We start from the raw sequence: 18,508 nt of genomic DNA, 5'->3' as shown, positions 1-18,508 counted from the left end.
CCTGGTATTTATCATTAATGTTCAAATCATCTATATAAATTGCTCTTTCGTTCTATGTAATGATGCAGCCTACTTATATAATGACGTCATGCCATATCCCCAAGTTCACGATCATTGGCTGATTTCTACATCGTGAGCACGGCCGCCTGGACCGTGAGCACCTTAGTTGACAAGTCCACCGCGGGAGGCCGCCACGTGCGCGTTTTTGCAAGCGTTTGTGATCGCGCTGAAAGTTAAAGCGCGCCTTCCAAAAAAAAAAACGAATGAAGTGGGTAGAATTACGACGGGTGCGTTGATAGATTGATATAGGGGTTTAACGTCCCAAAGCCACCATATGACGGAGGACTCTGTAAGCCCCGCCGCGGCGGTGTAGTGGCTAATGCACTCGGCTGCTGACCCGCAGGTAACGGGATCGAATCCCGGCTGCATTTTCGATGGAGGCGGAAATTCCGTAGGCCCGTGTGCTCAGATTTGGGCGCACGTTAAAGAACCCCAGGTGGTCGAAATTTCCGGAGTCCTGCGCTACGGCGTCTCTCATAATCATGTGGTGCCTTTGGGACGTTAAACCCCGCATACCAATCAATCGAAGGACTCTGTAAATTTTGACCACCTGGGATTCTTTAAAGTAGGCCCAAGTCGGTGCACACGGGCCCGAGGCATTTTCGCCTTCATCTAAAACGCAGCCGCGATTCGATCCCGTTACTGCGGGTCAGCAGCCTAGTACCTAAGCCACTAGACCATCGCGGCGGGGCACGAGAGCACGAACTATAGCGAACACCGAACGTTATTATAAAAAAAATCAACAGGCATTCTTGACGGGCCCCTAATCAACCTCTGAAAAAAATAAAAAAAAAGATCGAGTGCGTTCTTCTCTACTGGTGCTCATCGTCTTCCTGGCCCACTTCGCGACGCAGAACAGTTATTCACCTGACGGTACATATACTTTAGATTGATAATATCACTTTTACATTGTCTCCTACACCACTCTGCCACACAGCCACCCACCTGTTCTTTCTTGTCTCGCATGACTATCAACTAATTTCACTTCATCGCAGTAAGAACCCCCCCCCCCCCCCCCCCAAAGTCTGCGTCAGCGCACAGCCCCGCCCACCACCTGTCCTCACTTCAGTGCTCGTAGTCTACTAGACTACCTCCTATCGCCAATTAGAACAAATGACTGAAACAATTGTGAGCAAGCATTAACAATATTTAATGCTACGAAAATTCGTCTTTTAGTGAAAACAACAAAAAAGTCATGCCCACGCCCCCCTCTCCAAAAAAGCTACTATAAGTGGTGACCGCCCCCCCCCCCCCCCCAAAGATAAATGAGTGGCTGGATCCGCCCCTGCTTCATTTTGCATGTTTCCGACCTGCGTAAGCGGAGATTACCACGAGCGCGAAATCCTGATATACTCAACGCTCAGTGCGACATTGTGCACGTGCTTTTAAGAAATAAGTGGCGAGGAGGTAATATATCGCTTGTAGGAAGGGTAGCAAAGGCGAGAAAGAAACCGCTCCCTTGTCTTAGCGCGGTGGTTTGGGGTCTGTCAAATGTGTTCAAACGCCACGTCACAAGTTATTTGCTGGCAACGTGGCATCACAGCCCTCGCTGTAGTGGTGTGAGACGACACAGCGCGTTCATATGCGGAGCGATCCGGCCGCAACGCGGTCGTGCCGGCAATTAATTTCACTCTCGATCGAGCTTGGTTCATCATCCCAGGTACACACGCGATGTCGTCGTACGGGCTGCCCACTAACGCGGGTGACGAGGTGCTCAGATGCAAGATAGCCGAAGTGGGAGACAACTTGCATTCGCTGGACATATCCAACTGCATCGTAGCGATACCAGCATTCCTGCTGTCGGTCGCATCCGACCTAAGTAACCTCCAAGCAATTTCGTGCGTTGCATGCCCTCTGAAGGTGAGCCTCCTTCTGGACCGGCTGCTCTGGTCGTTCGAGAACGTCACGCAGCTGGAGTTCTCGCTCGTTGACGGCAAGGACGATACGAAGGAAGAACTCACCAAGATTCAGTGCTTGGCAAGCGTGCACACGGGTAAGGAAACCAATATCCGCAAGATGTACGTCGAGGTGTCGGACAAACACAACATCAGGCTGCTGATGCGGTTCCTGGAATACTGTCCGCTCCTGAAGGAACTGCACGTTCACTTTGTGCACGAAGTCAGTCCGGACTGGTGCGCGTTGGTGTGCGCGAGCATCGCCAGGGACTTGCCCGGTTCTGGGACGTTGACGGTCACCTGCGAGGCCCCGTTCACGGCGTACTCAGACCTAAGGCAGCCGGTCGACTTGCGTTATTGCATCAAACTTCACGGTACTGTGGTGTTCCGGAAGAATCTGCGGGCCTTGAACTTCGCCCAGCTGCGAGATCTGGCTTTGTCACCCGATAAGACGCTCCCGCTTGAACCAGTCGTCCTCGTGGCTGTCGACTCTGCAGAACTCGGTTTCCTCATTGGCATCCTTCAGCACAACTGGAGCCACTTACGGAGCCTGTGCTTCCTGCTGTACGCCGGAAACATCGACCAATCCGCGTACCCGACCGTCCGCCCTATGCACGACTCGGCCTTGCGCCAATTTTTCGCCAGGCTTCTCAACCTCGTGGAGCTCAACGTCAGCTCCCTCCACTTCGGTGAAGGCGTCGACTTCACAACCCTCCTGGCTGCGCCAGCTATGCAGCGCCTCCGAGCGCTGTCCCTGCCACCCTGTGGTCTGCGATCCGAAGGCGCTGTGCGCCGGCTGGCCCTCAAGCTCGGAGGCGTGGAAGATTTGGACATCCGACTCAACATGGATGGCCGACACAAGAAATGCCCTTCCTGCGCCAACGAGCTCGCCATCGAACCCACTGATGCGAGCGCGTTTTCCACCGGGATCGGCCGTCTTACGCTAAGCAACGTGCGTAACCTGGTTTCTTTGAACTTTCTGGCGCATTTCAAGATGGCCCACTTACGGTTCATCGACGACTCCAACGTACCGCGCTTCGGCTATAAGGCTCTCTCAACGGCTTTACGCACCTGCGAAGCCCTCCGCTCTCTTGTCATCAGGATGTCTCTCATAGAATTCTGCGCGCCGTCTTTCGAGGTACGTACCTTCGATAGCAATCTACCTACCATTGACACTTCATTTAATCTGACACTAAAGAGTAATTCTTTAGTATTAAAGAATTACACTTATTTCGCAACACCAAAAACGCCAAGCTTGCCATGAAAATAAGCTTAATACGAAAAAAAAAAAGACGTATGGACTCCGACACCGCTACAAATTTCCCACACCAGTGGCCGTGACGTTCAAAGACCTTCCCGACTTCTATCCAGTGCTACGTATAGCTCCTCGTCAGTAACAGGAATGCAGCTTAACATACCAAGTTTAAGCAAGCTTCGTTGACTATGTGGGATATAACTACGGCACACTTTGGAATACATTGCGTCACCATAGAAGAGTTAGTCGTTTTTTTTTTTTTTGTAATCTATTAAATACGAAGCACCTCTTAGCGAACTTCGGCGACTTTGAGCATATCTATCTATCTATTAGTATGTCTGTCTAGTCGCCTACGACCTTTATTTAGCTCTCCTGCCCATTTCGATAATATATCGATACCAAAGTTGGTATGGCATATTATGACTGACGAGCATAAGTGACTAGTCGTAACATGAAAATCATGACATGTATGTCATTAGGGAGTTTAAAAATACCGTTTGCAGGCGCTGCGGGCGCCATATGAGTTTTAGAAAAGCGTTTGCCTTGCTGCGAACCGCAACGCACGATCGCAGCGACACCGTAGCCTCGAAACCAGCGCTTGCGGGCCGCCATCACCGCACGCAATTTCAGATGTTTTTTGCGTGCGGTCCGCGAACGCCGACTCGCGTTACGACGCATGCGCAGTGGCAGCGACCGCACCGCAAGGGCTCGCGGTGCGCTATTCTAAAACTCCCTATTTACATTTCATGGTCTTGCTGCGCTTGCGGTGGTTTCGTTCGCATGAAATATTGCAAAACTGGCATGGTATGACATGACTGCATGGCGAATATAAGTGACAGGCCCTAACGTGGAAATCATGACATGCAAGGCATGCCTACACGCCACGATCATGGTGCACTGGCGGTCGTTTCGCTAGCTTCACATGTACCAAATTTGCTATATCCTCTTCAGACCCCGCGTACCTTAAAATGCACATTTGTTTCAACCTCAATTTTGAAATTCGCGCCACATCTGTAGCAAAAAATGCATGTGCGATCGCATCGCCCATCATGTGCTGCCATCTGGTGAAAAATACAGGAGGCATAGCACAGAGGGAGCCGAGTTCTGCGCTGTCAAACATGGCGTCTTTCTCGACTTCGACATTCTACTCGCGGCGTCCAAGTAAGTTGCATTATACTCACTACTGGTCATGTATTGATTTGTAAATATTGTTATAATCTGGTTGTTAAGTGCTGAGGAATAATTCCTGCATGGTGCGCAACATTAAAGACCTATATTTTTGTTTCCACAAGCTGTCTTGTTGAAGCGTACATTACAATGCACACTCGGTCTCAATGCCTATGTATGCCAGCGTGTGCATCTAATGTTTTCATGCGTTTGATTACTCTTTGGCGTAATACTTCGGCTTTTATTTCACATAGGACTCAGTGATAAAGAAGCAGAGCGGGTCCTGGATGCAATAGCCAGCAACGACACTTCAGACATACAATTGTCCGATGATGAAGTAGATGACCCCTCTTTTGTTGTCGGTGATGCCGCGTTGGTGATGCAGTGCTCCGATGGTAAGCGATACACTAACCATTTTTATAGGTGTACCAAAGTTGTTCATTTTGACTGATGGGGAGCATTCTTTACAGATGTATTCAGTGAGGAGGAAGAAGAGCAGAATTCGAGCAGTACGCGCTCTCGAGACGCTACGTGGAGAGGAGGAGTCTCATTTGACTCGGCCATCAGCGACGTGCGGTGTGCACCGGACACGTCACCCGATGTCAGACAGCATTGGCGGCCAAGTGACTATTTCCGACAATACTTGTCAGACGCCGCGTTTGAAACTATGCAGGAAAAGACAGCTGTCGCGTTCCACCTAAAGAGGGGAAAATTTTTAATTCCTCATGTTCCGAAATGCAGAATTTTCTGGGTGCGACGTTGATGATGAGCTGTCTTGGCTACCCGCAGATGCGTCTCTATTGGGCATGGGGCACAAGGGTGCCTGCCATTGCCGACGTCCTCACCCGAGACCGGTTTTTCACGCTTCGCAGCAACTTCAAAGTTGTTAATGATCTTGACTATACCGAACCAGACCAAAAGAACGATCGTCTCTGGAAGGTCCGACCGATCTTAAACGAGGTCCAGGCAGCATGCCGCAAGCTCCCAAGACCACCTTCCGTGTGTATTGATGAACAAATAATACCATTTACAGGCGTCACTACACTGAAGCAGTATGTGCCTGGAAAGCCTCACCCTACAGGCTTGAAAAACTTCGTGATTGCCAGCCCCAGTGGACTCGTCTTGGATTTCGACATTTACCAGGGGAAAACTTTCCTCAAGATTGGCAATAGCCCGGACCTTGGGCTCGGGCCAAATGTTGTGCAAGTCTTTGCAAAAACACTGCCTAGTGGGACATCGCTCTTTTTTGACCGATATTTTACGACATTGCCACTTATTGAACAGCTTGGAAAACTGAATCTTCGAGGAACGGGTATGATTATGAAAAATCGTGTACCCAAAACAGCAAATCTCGAGGACGTCAAATGGCTATCCAAGCGAGGTAGAGGAACGAGTTCACAAACCGTGAATGTCTCCACGGGTACCTGCTTAGTGAATGGCTGGACAACAAGGTCATCACATTTGCCTCAAATCACGTTGGTGAGGAACCATTTGGGCAGTGCAGCAGATGGTCCAAAAAGGAGAAGGTGTACCAAGACGTTCCTCGCCCTGCCGTGGTGGAGGAGCACAACCGCAACATGGGCGGAGTGGACATGTCAGACAGGATGCTAAGCCTGTATCCCACGACACAGCGTACAAAAAGTGGACTGTCAGGACCATGATTTTTATTTGTGATCTTGCAGCTGTGAACTCTTGGCTGCAGTACAAAGAAGACTCTGCTCTTCTTCATGTGCCAAAGAAAAACATCCTTGGACTGCTCGAATTCAAGATGTCGCTTGCACACTACCTGTTGTCAAAAACCAGGTGTAGCGAAGAATCTGGAGATTATGAGCCTCCATGCAAAGTGCTGAAAGCTAAGGTTGTGCCCCTGCCTCCTGAGCCGAAAAAAAAAAGAGAGAGAGAAAATTTTTTTATTGCGGAAAGGCAGGGAGGTTAACCAGAAAACATATCCGGTTTGCTACCCTGCACTGGGGAAAGGGTAAGGGGAAAGGGAGGAAGAGAAGCACAAACACACATACACACACTCGCACACAGTAGTGTCACAATCGTTCTACGAGGCGGGTCGCTCGCAGAAACTTCATCAGCGCCTTCGTTGCTTTCTGGCGTGAAGCTCGATCTTTCCGACATTCCAAGATTGACTGCTCAGAAAATGGCTGGTCGTCGAGGCGAGCAAACACTGCTGAGAGGGACTGTCGCTGAGAGCTGTACTGGGGGCACTGACATAAAATATGTTCAATTGTTTCGTCATTGTCGCAATGGTCGCATGTAGCGCTGTCTCTCATTCCGATGCGGCAGGCAAAAGCGTTCGTGAAAGACACCCCAAGCCACATACGGCAGAGAAGGGTCGTCTCGGATCGGGGTAGGCCAGATGGAATAGTAAGTCGTAGGCATGGGTCCAGGCGGTGAAGACGGGTGTGGAGAAAACCGGGCGTATTCCGCATAGACCTTGCGACATCCTGCGCAAGCGTATTAATCTTTGCTGCTGCGTCGCTTCTTGATAGTGGAATGGGTTCCATCACTCCATTTTCGTGAGCATTCTTAGCTGCATTGTCGGCATGCTCGTTACCGATGATGCCGCAATGGCCTGGTAACCACTGAAAAGATATGTCATGTCCTTCGTCTATTAGGTGATGGTACAGTTGTCGTATTTCGAGCGCCAATTGATCTTGAGGTCCACGACGTAGAGTATTGTGTAGACATTGGAGAGCTGGTTTCGAATCAGTAAAAATGCTCCATTTTTGTGGTGTCTCTTGGTCAATCCTGCGGAGTGCGCTGCGGAGTGCCGCGAGCTCCACGGCTGTCGATGTCGTCTTGTGTGACGTTCTGAACTGGATGGTTTCGCCTCTTGCTGGGAAGATCACAGCTCCTGCAGATCCTCCAACAGTTGTCGAGCCATCCGTGTAAAGTTTGACATGATCTTTGTATTCTTCGTGTAGCATGAGTAGAATCATCTGCTTTAAAGCTGGCGCCGAGAGCTCCGCCTTCTTGCGAATCCCCGGCACTGTCAAGCGCAGTTTTGGTCGGTCCAAGCACCAAGGAGGTGTTAGTATCCGTTCCGGAGGTGTGTAGACTGTTGGAAGGCACTCACGGAAAGTCAATACTCTCTTACAGAAGGAGGCACTCGGTCGATCTTCTGGAAGCGAAGCTAGGTGGTGGGCAGGGGCGCGAGCAAGGTGTCTAATATGAGCTCTAAGCACCTCCAAAGTAATGTGCACTGTGGCCGGATAATCTTTGGCGATTGCGATGGTTTCCGCTGTTGATGTACAGCGTGGTAATCCAAGACAAACTCTGAGTGCCTGGCCCTGGGCGTTTTCTATTGTGCGTATACTGCTTTTGCAAGCGTTCGTCAGAACCGGCAGGCTATACCGCAGGTACCCCAGAAACAGCGTTTTATACAAATGCAACATCGCGTGCACTGATGTGCCCCACGTTTTGCCTCCGAGGAACTTGAAAAGTTGTGCGATGGCCGTTAGGCGCTTCTTTAGAGTGGCCACATGGGGACTCCAGCAGAGATTTCGATCGATCGTGACCCCCAAAAACCTGTGGGTCCTGGCGTAGCAGACACTGTGTCCATTGATGGCGATGGGATATGACGTCATTGCCTTCCGCGTGAACGCGACCAGCGCCGATTTCTCAGGAGAAATCTCGAGGCCTTGTTCTCTAAGGTACGCCGATATTGAATTCGCTGCTTTCTGGAGTCTCGCACGTACCTGAGGACGTGTTACACCTGATGTCCAGGCACAAATATCATCTGCATAGAGAGATATCTGCACGGAATCTGGTATGCGTTCAACGAGACCGATCAGAACCAGGTTGAACAGTGTGGGGCTCAATACACCACCTTGAGGAACACCACGGTGTGTATAATGTTCAGAAGTCGGCCCATCATCAGTTTGCATAAACACTGATCTCATATGTAGGTAGCATTGGATCCAGCGGTACACTCGCCCACCCAAACCAACTGACTCGAGGGCGCCAAGTATGGCTTCGTGAGAAACATTGTCATATGCTCCTTTGACATCTAAAAATAGTGCGACAGATAACCGTCTGCTCATTTTCTGGTGTTGTACGTAGGTCACCAGGTCAATGACATTGTCAATGGAGCTCCGAAGACGACGAAAACCGGCCATGGCGTCTGGATATATTCTATGGCGTTCTAGGAACCACTCGAGTCTGGCAAGGATCATTCGCTCCATCAGCTTCCCTACGCAACTAGCCAGCGCTATTGGGCGGTATGATGTCAGCTCTAGAGGCGATTTTCCAGGTTTGAGAAGTGCAACCAACCGGCTTGTTTTCCACTCTCTGGGGACCGTTCCATCTCTCCAAGACTCATTGAATACTTCCAGCAAAGCACTTCGTGCTCGATCACCGAGATTGCATAATAGGCGGTATGATATGCCATCCGGCCCAGGCGATGACAATCGATTGCATGAAGCAAGGGCCACATTCAGTTCTTCCATTGAAAAAGGCAGGTCCAGGTGCGGGTCAAGGGAATGTGGCGTGTAATGAGCAGTAAGGGCTTCTGTGCAATTTGGTGGGCCCGCAATCTTCCTACAAAAATCTTCCGCTACCTCGATATCCCTTCTATTTTGGAAGAGGGCCAAGGCTTTAAACGGAAAACGTTGTTGGGGAAATGTGCGTAGGCCTCGCACTGTTCGCCATATTTGAGAAAGCGGTTTGCGAGGGTCTAGACTCGCGCAAAATTTCGCCCACCGTTGAAACTCCAGTTTGTCTATACGACGCTGGGTCTTCTTTTGCATGCGCCTGGCCATCCGTAGATCTTGAATGGATTTTGTGCGTCGATATCTACGCTCCGCACGCCGACGAGTCGCACGGAGTCGCTCTAACTCCATGTCCGTTTCTGAGGGCCTTGAAGAATATGCCAGCGTGCGCATCGCACTCTGCGCTGCTTGTTTGATCGCTTGCTCAATGTCAGAGGTTAAGCCTTTTTCACAAGCGTGTTCAATGTTGGTTTTGAAAGCTGAAAGATCGATCTTCCGTACGGTTTTCGGCGGGTGGTCGCTAGCAAAGCCTTCGATGGTGAGATAACTGGGGATGTGATCGCTACCATGTGTCTCGATGTCTAAAAACCACTTAACGCTTGTGGCGAAGCGACGTGACACGAACGTCAAGTCCAAACAGCTGCTGTACGTTGATCCTCGCAGAAATGTAGGGCTCCCATCATTAAGTAGAGACAGTTCATGAGTCGATACAAATGAAGCCAGCCTCCGGCCCGTGGTATTGACTTTTGAACTTCCCCAGATTGGGTGGTGGGCGTTGAAGTCTCCTATAATTATCCACGGATCCGGGACGCTCGAAAGAATGTCATCCAGTCTTTGGCAATCAAAACGGGCTGAGGGAGATAAGTAGACACCTATTAATGTGAAGGTGAGGGTTTTCTGCTTCACAGTCAGGCAAACATATTGGTTCTCATCATGAGGCGACACAGGTTGAATGATGTAGGTAAGCTCCCGACGAATATACACAATGACCTTGCTGCTTTCGTTTCGGGTTTTGGACGGGATTGATTCGTAGCCAGATAGCCTGATCGGGTTTGATAATTTCGGTTCACATATTACGATGATTGGGAAAAGGTTAGAAAACACGTACTGACGAAAATCGGAAATCCGTGATCTAAGTCCTCTTGCGTTCCACTGGATGACTGATGCTTCTCTGACGTCTTTGCGGAACGATTGTTGATCTCCTGCCATGACTCTACGCGAGGGAGGCGAGGACTGGGCTCAGCGCGTCCAACAACTGTAACCCGCTTCGAGCGGTTGGAGTTCCCAGGCTTCTTAGTATGTCTGCCATGACAGCGACGAGGGATCGTAACATCGGGATGATCTGTCGATCGACCCTTGACACATCCTCAACGGAAGTAGACTCGGTGGAAGGTGTAGGGCGGCGAGGCCTCGCAGGAGGCTCCTTTGCAGGCTGTGTACGCGGAAGCGTAGGCCACTCATCCGCAGCTGTGAGCTTCTCCACTTCTTTTCGCTTCGTGCTTACTACTTCACTCGTGCTCGGAGGAAATGGGTTATGCGCAACACTCTGTCCTCCACGCCTCCGTCGGCGACTACGTCGCCGCCGAACCCTTTCAGCAGCCTCTCTGTGGGTTGAATTGTCCCTAACCATTTGTTTGATAATGGCGATTTCCTTCTTAATCCGAGGGCATTCCTTGGATGCAGCGTCATGCGGACCATCACAGTTTCTGCACTTCAGACTTGTTGCCCGACATGCGTCTGCAGTGTGCGGCTCAGCGCATCGGGGGCATACTGTGGTGTTTGTACATACACTCTTGATGTGACCAATTTTCATGCAGTTATGGCACTGGAGTGGTTTAGGGACAAATGGTCGAACAGGATGTCGGAAGTGTCCCACTTTGACATGCGACGGAATGGAATCTCCTTTGAACATTATCTTTACACATCGGGTGTTTCCGAGGCGAAGTACATTCGCGATGAGAACTCCTTCGTTCGCTGGTTTTATGAGAGTTGGGAGGTCCGAGTTTGCTATGGCCAAATCAATGTCGTAGATTACTCCCGCCGTGCAGTCACCGTCCATTGGAATAACCGGTCGTACTTTGATGCCTCCCAAATCTGATACTCTGCGAAGCTTGTCTATGGCGCTGGCAGTCATTGTGTCCACAGCTAGAATATTCTTCCGCGTGTTCACCCGGATATCCTTAATGTCGTTTGGTGCTACCCCCTCAAAGTACATAGAGAGAGCTTGCCTGTTTACTGCTCGAAGGCTGATGGTGGAGTCCTCGGGCATGAAGAGGATGGTGTGCGGCCAGCATTCTCCTTTTGACTGAGACGTTAGTGTCCCTGCTGGTGAAGACGACTTGATACTTCTTCTTTTGGCCTTCCTGCTTCTCACGGTCTCGAAGTCGTCATCCGACGAGTCGTCGCCAGTGGCCGAGTACAGTTCTGTGTCCTCGCTGGTGCTCGAACAGGTGCTTCGTTTCCGCGACGAGCTTGCCAAAAGTGGTCTATGGTCGGACATAGCCGCAGAAGGCTCCACGTCCACAGCCATGATGCAGTGACTATCACCGTTGGCCTCACTGGTTCTGGGCCAGGCGCGCTGATTTACCGAGGAGCTCGCCATAGCAGACCTCTGGCTGGGCGGACCAGTGGATGACTCCGCGTCCGTCGCCTTGGGGCAGGGAGCAGCGTCTCCCGTAGAAAGCGAAAAACTTGATAACAATGCTCGGAGCCGAAAGCAGAAGCGTTCTATCTCCTGAGCCGAAAAGAACAACTAAAGCAGACCAGATGCCAGAACTGGTGAACCAAGGATCGTCATCGAGGTGCCGAAACCCAGGATGTTCACAGCGAACAAAGTTTCGATGCACAACATGTAACATCTTTCTCTGCATTACAACCGTGCGGAACTGCTACAAGCAATTTCACACGAAATGATGGCGCTTTTGGTAGCAGCAGTAAATTTCAGATAAAAGTGAATTTTGACACTTTCTTATGTGCTGAGACCCAGTGTGCATTATAATGTACATCCTGGTGTGTGAAATCTGTTCATGCTAAAGTTGCAATAATTTTCTGGGGCAATAAAGTATATGTAGATGTTCCAAAAATGTGTTTTGATTTCACCTGTGTGGCGAAAAATTCACTCGGGTCTGAAGAGGATATACGGGAAGTGAATGGATGACGAAGAAATATGACTGGTGCGAACATCAAAATCATCAGATGTGTGTCATGTAAGAACAGTGGCGGATCCAGCCACTAATTTTAGGGGGGGGGGGGGGGGGGGTGTCGCGTAAAATAATACGAGAGAGGGGACGTGATCATGAGTATTTTGTTTTTACTAGGAGAAAGACCCCTTCATAGCATAAATACTGTTAATATGTGCTCACGTTGGCTTTACTCATTTGTCTTAATTGGTGATAGGAGGTGGACTACGAGCACTGAAGCGAGTGTGGGGGCGCTGACAGATTGGGGAGGGGATCGCCCCTACCACCCCCTTCCCTTTGGATCCGCCAATGTGTAAGAACATGACTACATGCCATGCTCGTGGCCGTTTCGCTAGCTTCACGCATACCAAATTTTACGTGAATGGACGATGAAGGTAATTATAACACGTCCAAACATGATAATCATGACAAGCGTGTCATGTAAAACATTACTACAAGCTACACTCGTAGGGTGCTCGCGGCCGTTTAGCTAGATCCACATATACCGAATTTAATATTACGTGGCGTGAATGGACGACGAAGGTAAATGGCACGTCCTAACATGATAATCATGACATGGACGTCATGTGCGGCATAATTGAAATCGGCCTCGTAACGTTGTGCCGATTTTAAAGTGACATGTTAACCTTCCTCATTCGTGCTTCGCATATCATCGATTCCCACTGTCACGTGGGATCTGCGATTTTTTTTTTCAAACTAATATCAATGACGAAGCTAAGGTAAATTTGATATGCTGTGCATGAAGCTTGATGGCCGGTGATTGTCACGACGACTTGGATAACGTTTCTCGTTTGATTCTTTGGTATAATAAAAAAAAACATGATTTAACACGGACACGTAGGCGGAAATCTTGGAAGTGCACGATGCAGTGAGATATTCGAACTGCATGCAGCGATAACTAAATGAGTGCTATTGAGTGTTGATCGAAAGATCTTTTGCGACAATGAAACATTTTAGCCATATAGCACACGCGCCGAATAGCAGTTCAGAAAGCTGGTCCATTGTTACACTTTGCAGACCTTGTTAAGCCCTGTGAGCGCTCTGGAACGCGTGTGCCTCCTCACCAAGAACAAGCTGAGGGCATCGTATGCGGAGGCGGTCGTGGAAGCCATGGCCAGCCAACTGCCATCCATCTTCTACTTGCACATCCACTACGTAGATGTTGAAACAGGCTCCAAAACCAGCACGACCTGGATTCGCCTGCCCGAAGGTGAAACGGAGGGCCGGCCAAGTAAAGGAAAAGTGATGTCAGGGAAGCCTTGCATCATGTGCTCGACCCAGACATTCGTAGCACTCGCAAAGCCTCGCTACAGGGAACTGCAGGAAATTGAACAGCGGCTACGGCGTTTTTGAAGTGGCCACTGCAGGAACTCAGCCTTGTATAGAGGCAATTGGATGATCTTCGATAGCTGCGAGTCATAGTACTGCATTTGTATGTCCTCCATTCGGAAGAGTTGCGTGCGACAATTTTAGTCGTTACAATTCGAACACAACGATTAGTCTTAAACTGCCTACTATAGATTTTTTTTATGCTGCTAACAAATTTTATTTCTCTTCCTGACTCTGGTCTTCATGTTACTAAAGGACACCTGCTGGTGCCTGCTTAACGTATCCACAGCTTCTGACACTATGACCCAAACGTGTTGGCGATTTTATAAGCAGCTTTCACGTGTCAACAATTTTTAGAACATTTAAATACGTTTACGACTTAGCAGTTCTTCTTGACGATCTAACTAACAATTGTGACTTCACTTTTACAATCCACTGTATACGTTATGTTTTTAAAGCCATCTGACATCCCATGCGTGTAACCTTTAATTAAAGAATAATAATCGGCTTTCGGACTACGCTCAAACTGCTGGTTGGGTGAGTTGGTTGTAGATTTACCAGCGCAAAGAAAGACGGAACATTCAGGAAGGACACACAAATACAGCGGACTACGTCTTCAGTTTTTTTTTTTTTCCCCGAAACCACGTGTAATGTTTGAATCCACGGCGTCGTAGCCACTACTTTTTTGTTCGGCACACTTTAATCTCATGAAGAACGTTATTGTGGTTTCTTTCACCAATTCCCTTCTAATTGCAAGAGTAATGTGAAAGATAAAAAAAAACGTGTTCGCACGTGTAGCCTCATTCTTGGTTTAGACGCTGGATTACTGGGTTAAACGCCCGCCATCGAATCACGTGGACCGAGATGGCGTGGGTTAGACTCACAGCAACAAAGCTTTTTTGTTTGTTTTTTAATGCGAAGCGGCTCTTTGACTAACCAGTGTAACGCGCACAGATTTCGCCGACAAGACGGCGACGAACGATATCGTGACGTAATGGCGCGACTAGATTCGGCTGCAACAACGCATGCGCAGCACACGCTGGCGGCCGGCTTCCGCGTTTCATTTGCTGTCCGTAATGCTGTGCATTTTGTAGACGGAACATATTCGGCGCCATGGCTGGCTGGCTGCGGTGTTCAGGCGTGGGGCGTGAGCTATGGTAGTACACATAGTCGCGTTCCAATTTATTTTCTTGTGTGACCATTATACCTGGACTTCTGGAACTACTTACAAGGAACCACGTCACCTTGAAATCATCGAGTACCCCTGCAATCTTCGTCTTTGCCATCGAAAAATGGTGAGAATGCTGAATTCCAATTTCTTTCTCGTCTGGCTTAAGTTTTCGTGGTTGTAGCGGTGCCCCTGCATAGCATGTGGATGTATGAAGGTGTGGATCTTCCTTGAATGAAGCCATCTGGCAGTTTGCGCCTGTCTTAGTCTGTCTCTTCCCGTGTGTTGCGCCCTTACGATGGTTTCTATGTCAGAACACAAACACCTGAACTGTATTTGATACACGTTCCACGAAAGGGCGATTAGTTTAAGGAATTTGTATCAATAATCTGAAGTAGCTTTGTTTGATGTTACATTAGCATTTTGTCCTGTCCCCCCTTTAAAGAACAGCACTGCTGACATTCTGGAAGATAGAAGTACAGCGCTGGCACAGAGTATACCGAAGCGCTCGAAGTTTCTGCCACTCTTGGCGATCCTTGAGTTTGTCCGCAGTCTCAGCGTAAGCATGGTGTCGCACAACTTCTTTTACGTATATTGCCCACATATTTTCACAAATGCTCGAGCTTGCCGGAAGAGCATTGCGATCCGGCGGTTTTCTTTCTGTATGCTCGTTCATAATAGCTTTTTGCAGTGTGCACTTGCGCCGCTGGAACTCAAAATATGTGTTTGGGAAAACCCCCAGCGACTAATCAACGATCTTGAAAACATAACATACTTCGAAATTAATTCGTGAATCCGGTGGAGTACAACTGCCACGTTGAAGCACACGGCTTCCCTACTGCCGTGGGCGTATACGGCAGACGACATGTGCTAAATCGCCGATCACCTGACACAATGCGCGCGACGGTAGAATTCTCGCAGCCCGGCCGCCCTGCACACAAGTGATTGCTGGGAGCCGAGAAAGCCATGCGCTCCTGTGTTCACTCTCAAGAAGATTGCGACTGTACTATCGGCATCAAGTGAAACGCGAACAGCGGAGCGCGTGGCACAAGCCTTATCAATCGCATAGCATAATGCACGCAGTCCACCAGTCATTCACACAGACAGACCCGCACGTCCGGTGTGGCAGCACTGCGCGATAGTGCAATATTTCTGCGTGTGTTCCAGGTGTATGGTATTTTAAAGGAACAAAATTTTCAAAAAATACAGAGGTTAAACTACTGCAGCCGAAGGCGAGTATTTTAGCACGGTTTGTCATCACGGAGTCAATCATCACGGAATGCCTGGGAAATTATATTTATAGTAGACAAAGGTCAGTTCATAATGCTGGCAATCTCACGCTGTTTCACTTCGTGCCGGTAAAGCGAAACAATTTGCGCGCTCTCTTCTGAAGAAACACTCGGCATTTCCAGTTAAAATGAAGCCTTTTCGGGTCGTTCTCTGAAAGAAGGGTGTAGGTGAAAGCAGCGCTGACGAACGAGATACGACAATCGTTTGGAAATCATCCGCAAATCGATTATATTTATGTTTTATCTTGCCAAGACACTGATTGCACTGCGACGCTGAAGTGAAAGCAAGGAATTGTGAGTGATACGATCAAAAGCGCTTGGCTCGCCCACGATTGCCACCATTATTACCATACAAAAATCAGGGCAGAAACGGTAACTCACTCTAGGGGGATCACGCAGTGCTGCCAAACCGGATGTGCGCGTCTGTCAATGGTGATGACTGGACGGCCAACACGTACTATACTGTTTCTAATGCTTGAAACGCGCGCTCTGCTGTTCGGGTTTCACTTGACGCCGATAGTACACTGTCGTCCTCCCTTATGAAAGGGAACACGCGAACACGTGGCCTGCGCTCTGCGGCGGTAAAGTCCCTAGATGAAACAAGTTATTTTGGGCCGCCTCAGCATTGTTGGTACCGACCGCATGGGATACTAAGAAAATGGAACGCTCGCTGAACACAGTGACACGCTGAAGTGTCCGTTCCCTTTTTGGCACGTTTTCAAAGAACGCTCCCTGGGCGCTTACATAATCAGCCGTGACCCCCCTGCTCACAATTAAAAAAGAAAATGGCATGCACGTGAAAGTCCGGTTTTGCTACATGCTACGCACTGGAAGACTCGGTTTTGCTGCGCCTACTCGCTAGACTGTGTGTTCTGGCGCTACCATCAGATCTCGTAAACTACACTTCGCGATACAATCCTGGAGGTGAGTCGGCGGCGCTGGTAGCCATGACCAAGTTTCAAAACTTTTCTGCCTGCTGGCATAGCGAAACACGTGATATTTTTACGAGCTGCATGGCAGCTGACGAATAATACAAATAATCCAGTCTACCAAAACAGGACCCTCAAAATGAACAAAAGAACAGGAAATTAAAGGGTTCGTTTTTATTTGTTGGGTACTTAAAACATTATCTAGAACAAATTAATTAGACCCACGAAATAGGCAGCAGCTATCTGAAGAGTCATAAACGTAGAGGTAGAATTAATTTCAGACCAATATTCTGACACATTAGTGTTGGCGCACATGGATGCAGCACTGAAGAAACTCATTCCAACAGAATCATTGAACCGCTGGTGAATGTAAACATGACAAAAAAAGTATCCCATGTAGCAGCACAAATAAAACGGGCAAACTGACGCATTAAAAACAAATAGTGCCATGAGCGCCCACAAGCGTTCAAATGGCAAACAAGCCGAGATGCTTCGTGGCAAAACGGCGCAGTGACGACGGGACGAAGAATATATAGGACACAGTACCGACTATCAACTGATTTCTTTATTAGAAATGCAGAAAGGCGCACGCGCTTAAATGGCAACGGAATACATGTGCGGCAACGGTTACCGCAGAACCTAAGTGCATCATCGCAACACATTGGTGTCACCCATTGAGCACGTCACCTTTACAACTCTTCGAACGATGGCTGCGATTAATTAAAGAACTTTGTAATCGGAGAAGCAAGACGGCCCTTCGCGTTTAATGTATGTGCAGGCGTGAGCAAATGTGTGCAGACCACGGGATCACGTGCCAGAATAGGATACATCGATGTGCGTGCACCTCTGCTTGCGCTCTCCGCCCTGTGAGGACCTTCATCTGCCATGCAGTCAGCCGCGCACAGCGAGGCACCTATTCTACATGGCAGAATAGTCAATGCATATAGGTAGTGACGCTGCGGCAGAATGGGGCGCGCGCACATCGACACATCCTAGGGCGAATAGAGATACTGTATATGCTACCTTTAGCACTAACTCAAAGGGCGAATAGAAATACTGTATATGCTATGCGCGTAGGGAGCATATACAGTAACTGTAGCACTAGTAGCAGCAGAGCGAAAGTAGCGAGAACCACAACAACAACGGCCATTGAACAATTTTCTGCTTGCTTAGTTAAACTGAGCCCAGCTAGATGGCGCCACCTATCCAACCTGTATGCGTGCAACATGTATGCATACAACTTGGGTGAACCGTGTGTACCGACTAGAAAAGAAGTATGTACGTACCATTCACAGAGCAGGTACAGGCGGAAACTCCAAGACATTCGAGCTGCGTGAACGGGTACGCGACAAGGAGGATGAGCTGTGCACACGCAATGAGTGGAAAAGCTACCCTCGAACTGCATCGCCACAGTAAAAGCCCAATAGGCTCAGTTCGCCTGTACGACAACAGCACCGGGAGTTCGCTTCTGTTCGAGGCACGAGCTGGCGCGCTTCAAACCCTTACGTGCAAGAAAATGATTGGCAGGGTGCTGTGTCACGGCTGTGGAAGTGTGGACAGATAGGACTCCCGCGCACCGACTCATTGCGAACCGCGTTGGGATTTGCGGAGGAAGATGGAGAGACAGGCAGTGAGAGTGTCGCCACAGAACACCTATACACTGCTATTGAACGCTGGAGGGCAGTGGTTGTGGCACAGTGGTCAAGAACACACG

General features: G+C 49.1%; 1 protein-coding gene across 9 annotated transcripts in view; it reads left to right on the top strand.

Annotated features, from left to right (window-relative positions):
- The first annotated feature begins 1,338 nt into the window (after window positions 1-1,338).
- The window catches only part of LOC119181057 (uncharacterized), a 52,049-nt gene continuing 34,879 nt past the window's right edge, over window positions 1,339-18,508 (top strand). For 6 of the 9 annotated variants that reach the window (XM_075875323.1, XM_075875322.1, XM_075875320.1 and 3 more), the window contains exon 1: window positions 1,339-3,093. In XM_075875323.1, the coding sequence (XP_075731438.1) occupies window positions 1,732-3,093 (1,362 nt within the window). In that variant the 5' untranslated portion in view covers window positions 1,339-1,731. Of the gene's footprint in view, window positions 3,094-4,631; window positions 4,773-4,847; window positions 11,963-13,096; window positions 13,935-18,508 lie in introns of those variants that run through there. The other 3 variants (XM_075875325.1, XM_075875324.1, XM_037432235.2) reach the window with 3 other exon arrangements.

Source organism: Rhipicephalus microplus, chromosome 10 (genome assembly GCF_043290135.1).
Source record: "Rhipicephalus microplus isolate Deutch F79 chromosome 10, USDA_Rmic, whole genome shotgun sequence".
Classification (NCBI taxonomy): Eukaryota; Metazoa; Arthropoda; class Arachnida; order Ixodida; family Ixodidae; genus Rhipicephalus; species Rhipicephalus microplus.
Note: the sequence above shows the minus strand (reverse complement) of the source record. Positions and strands in the feature narration are given on the sequence as shown.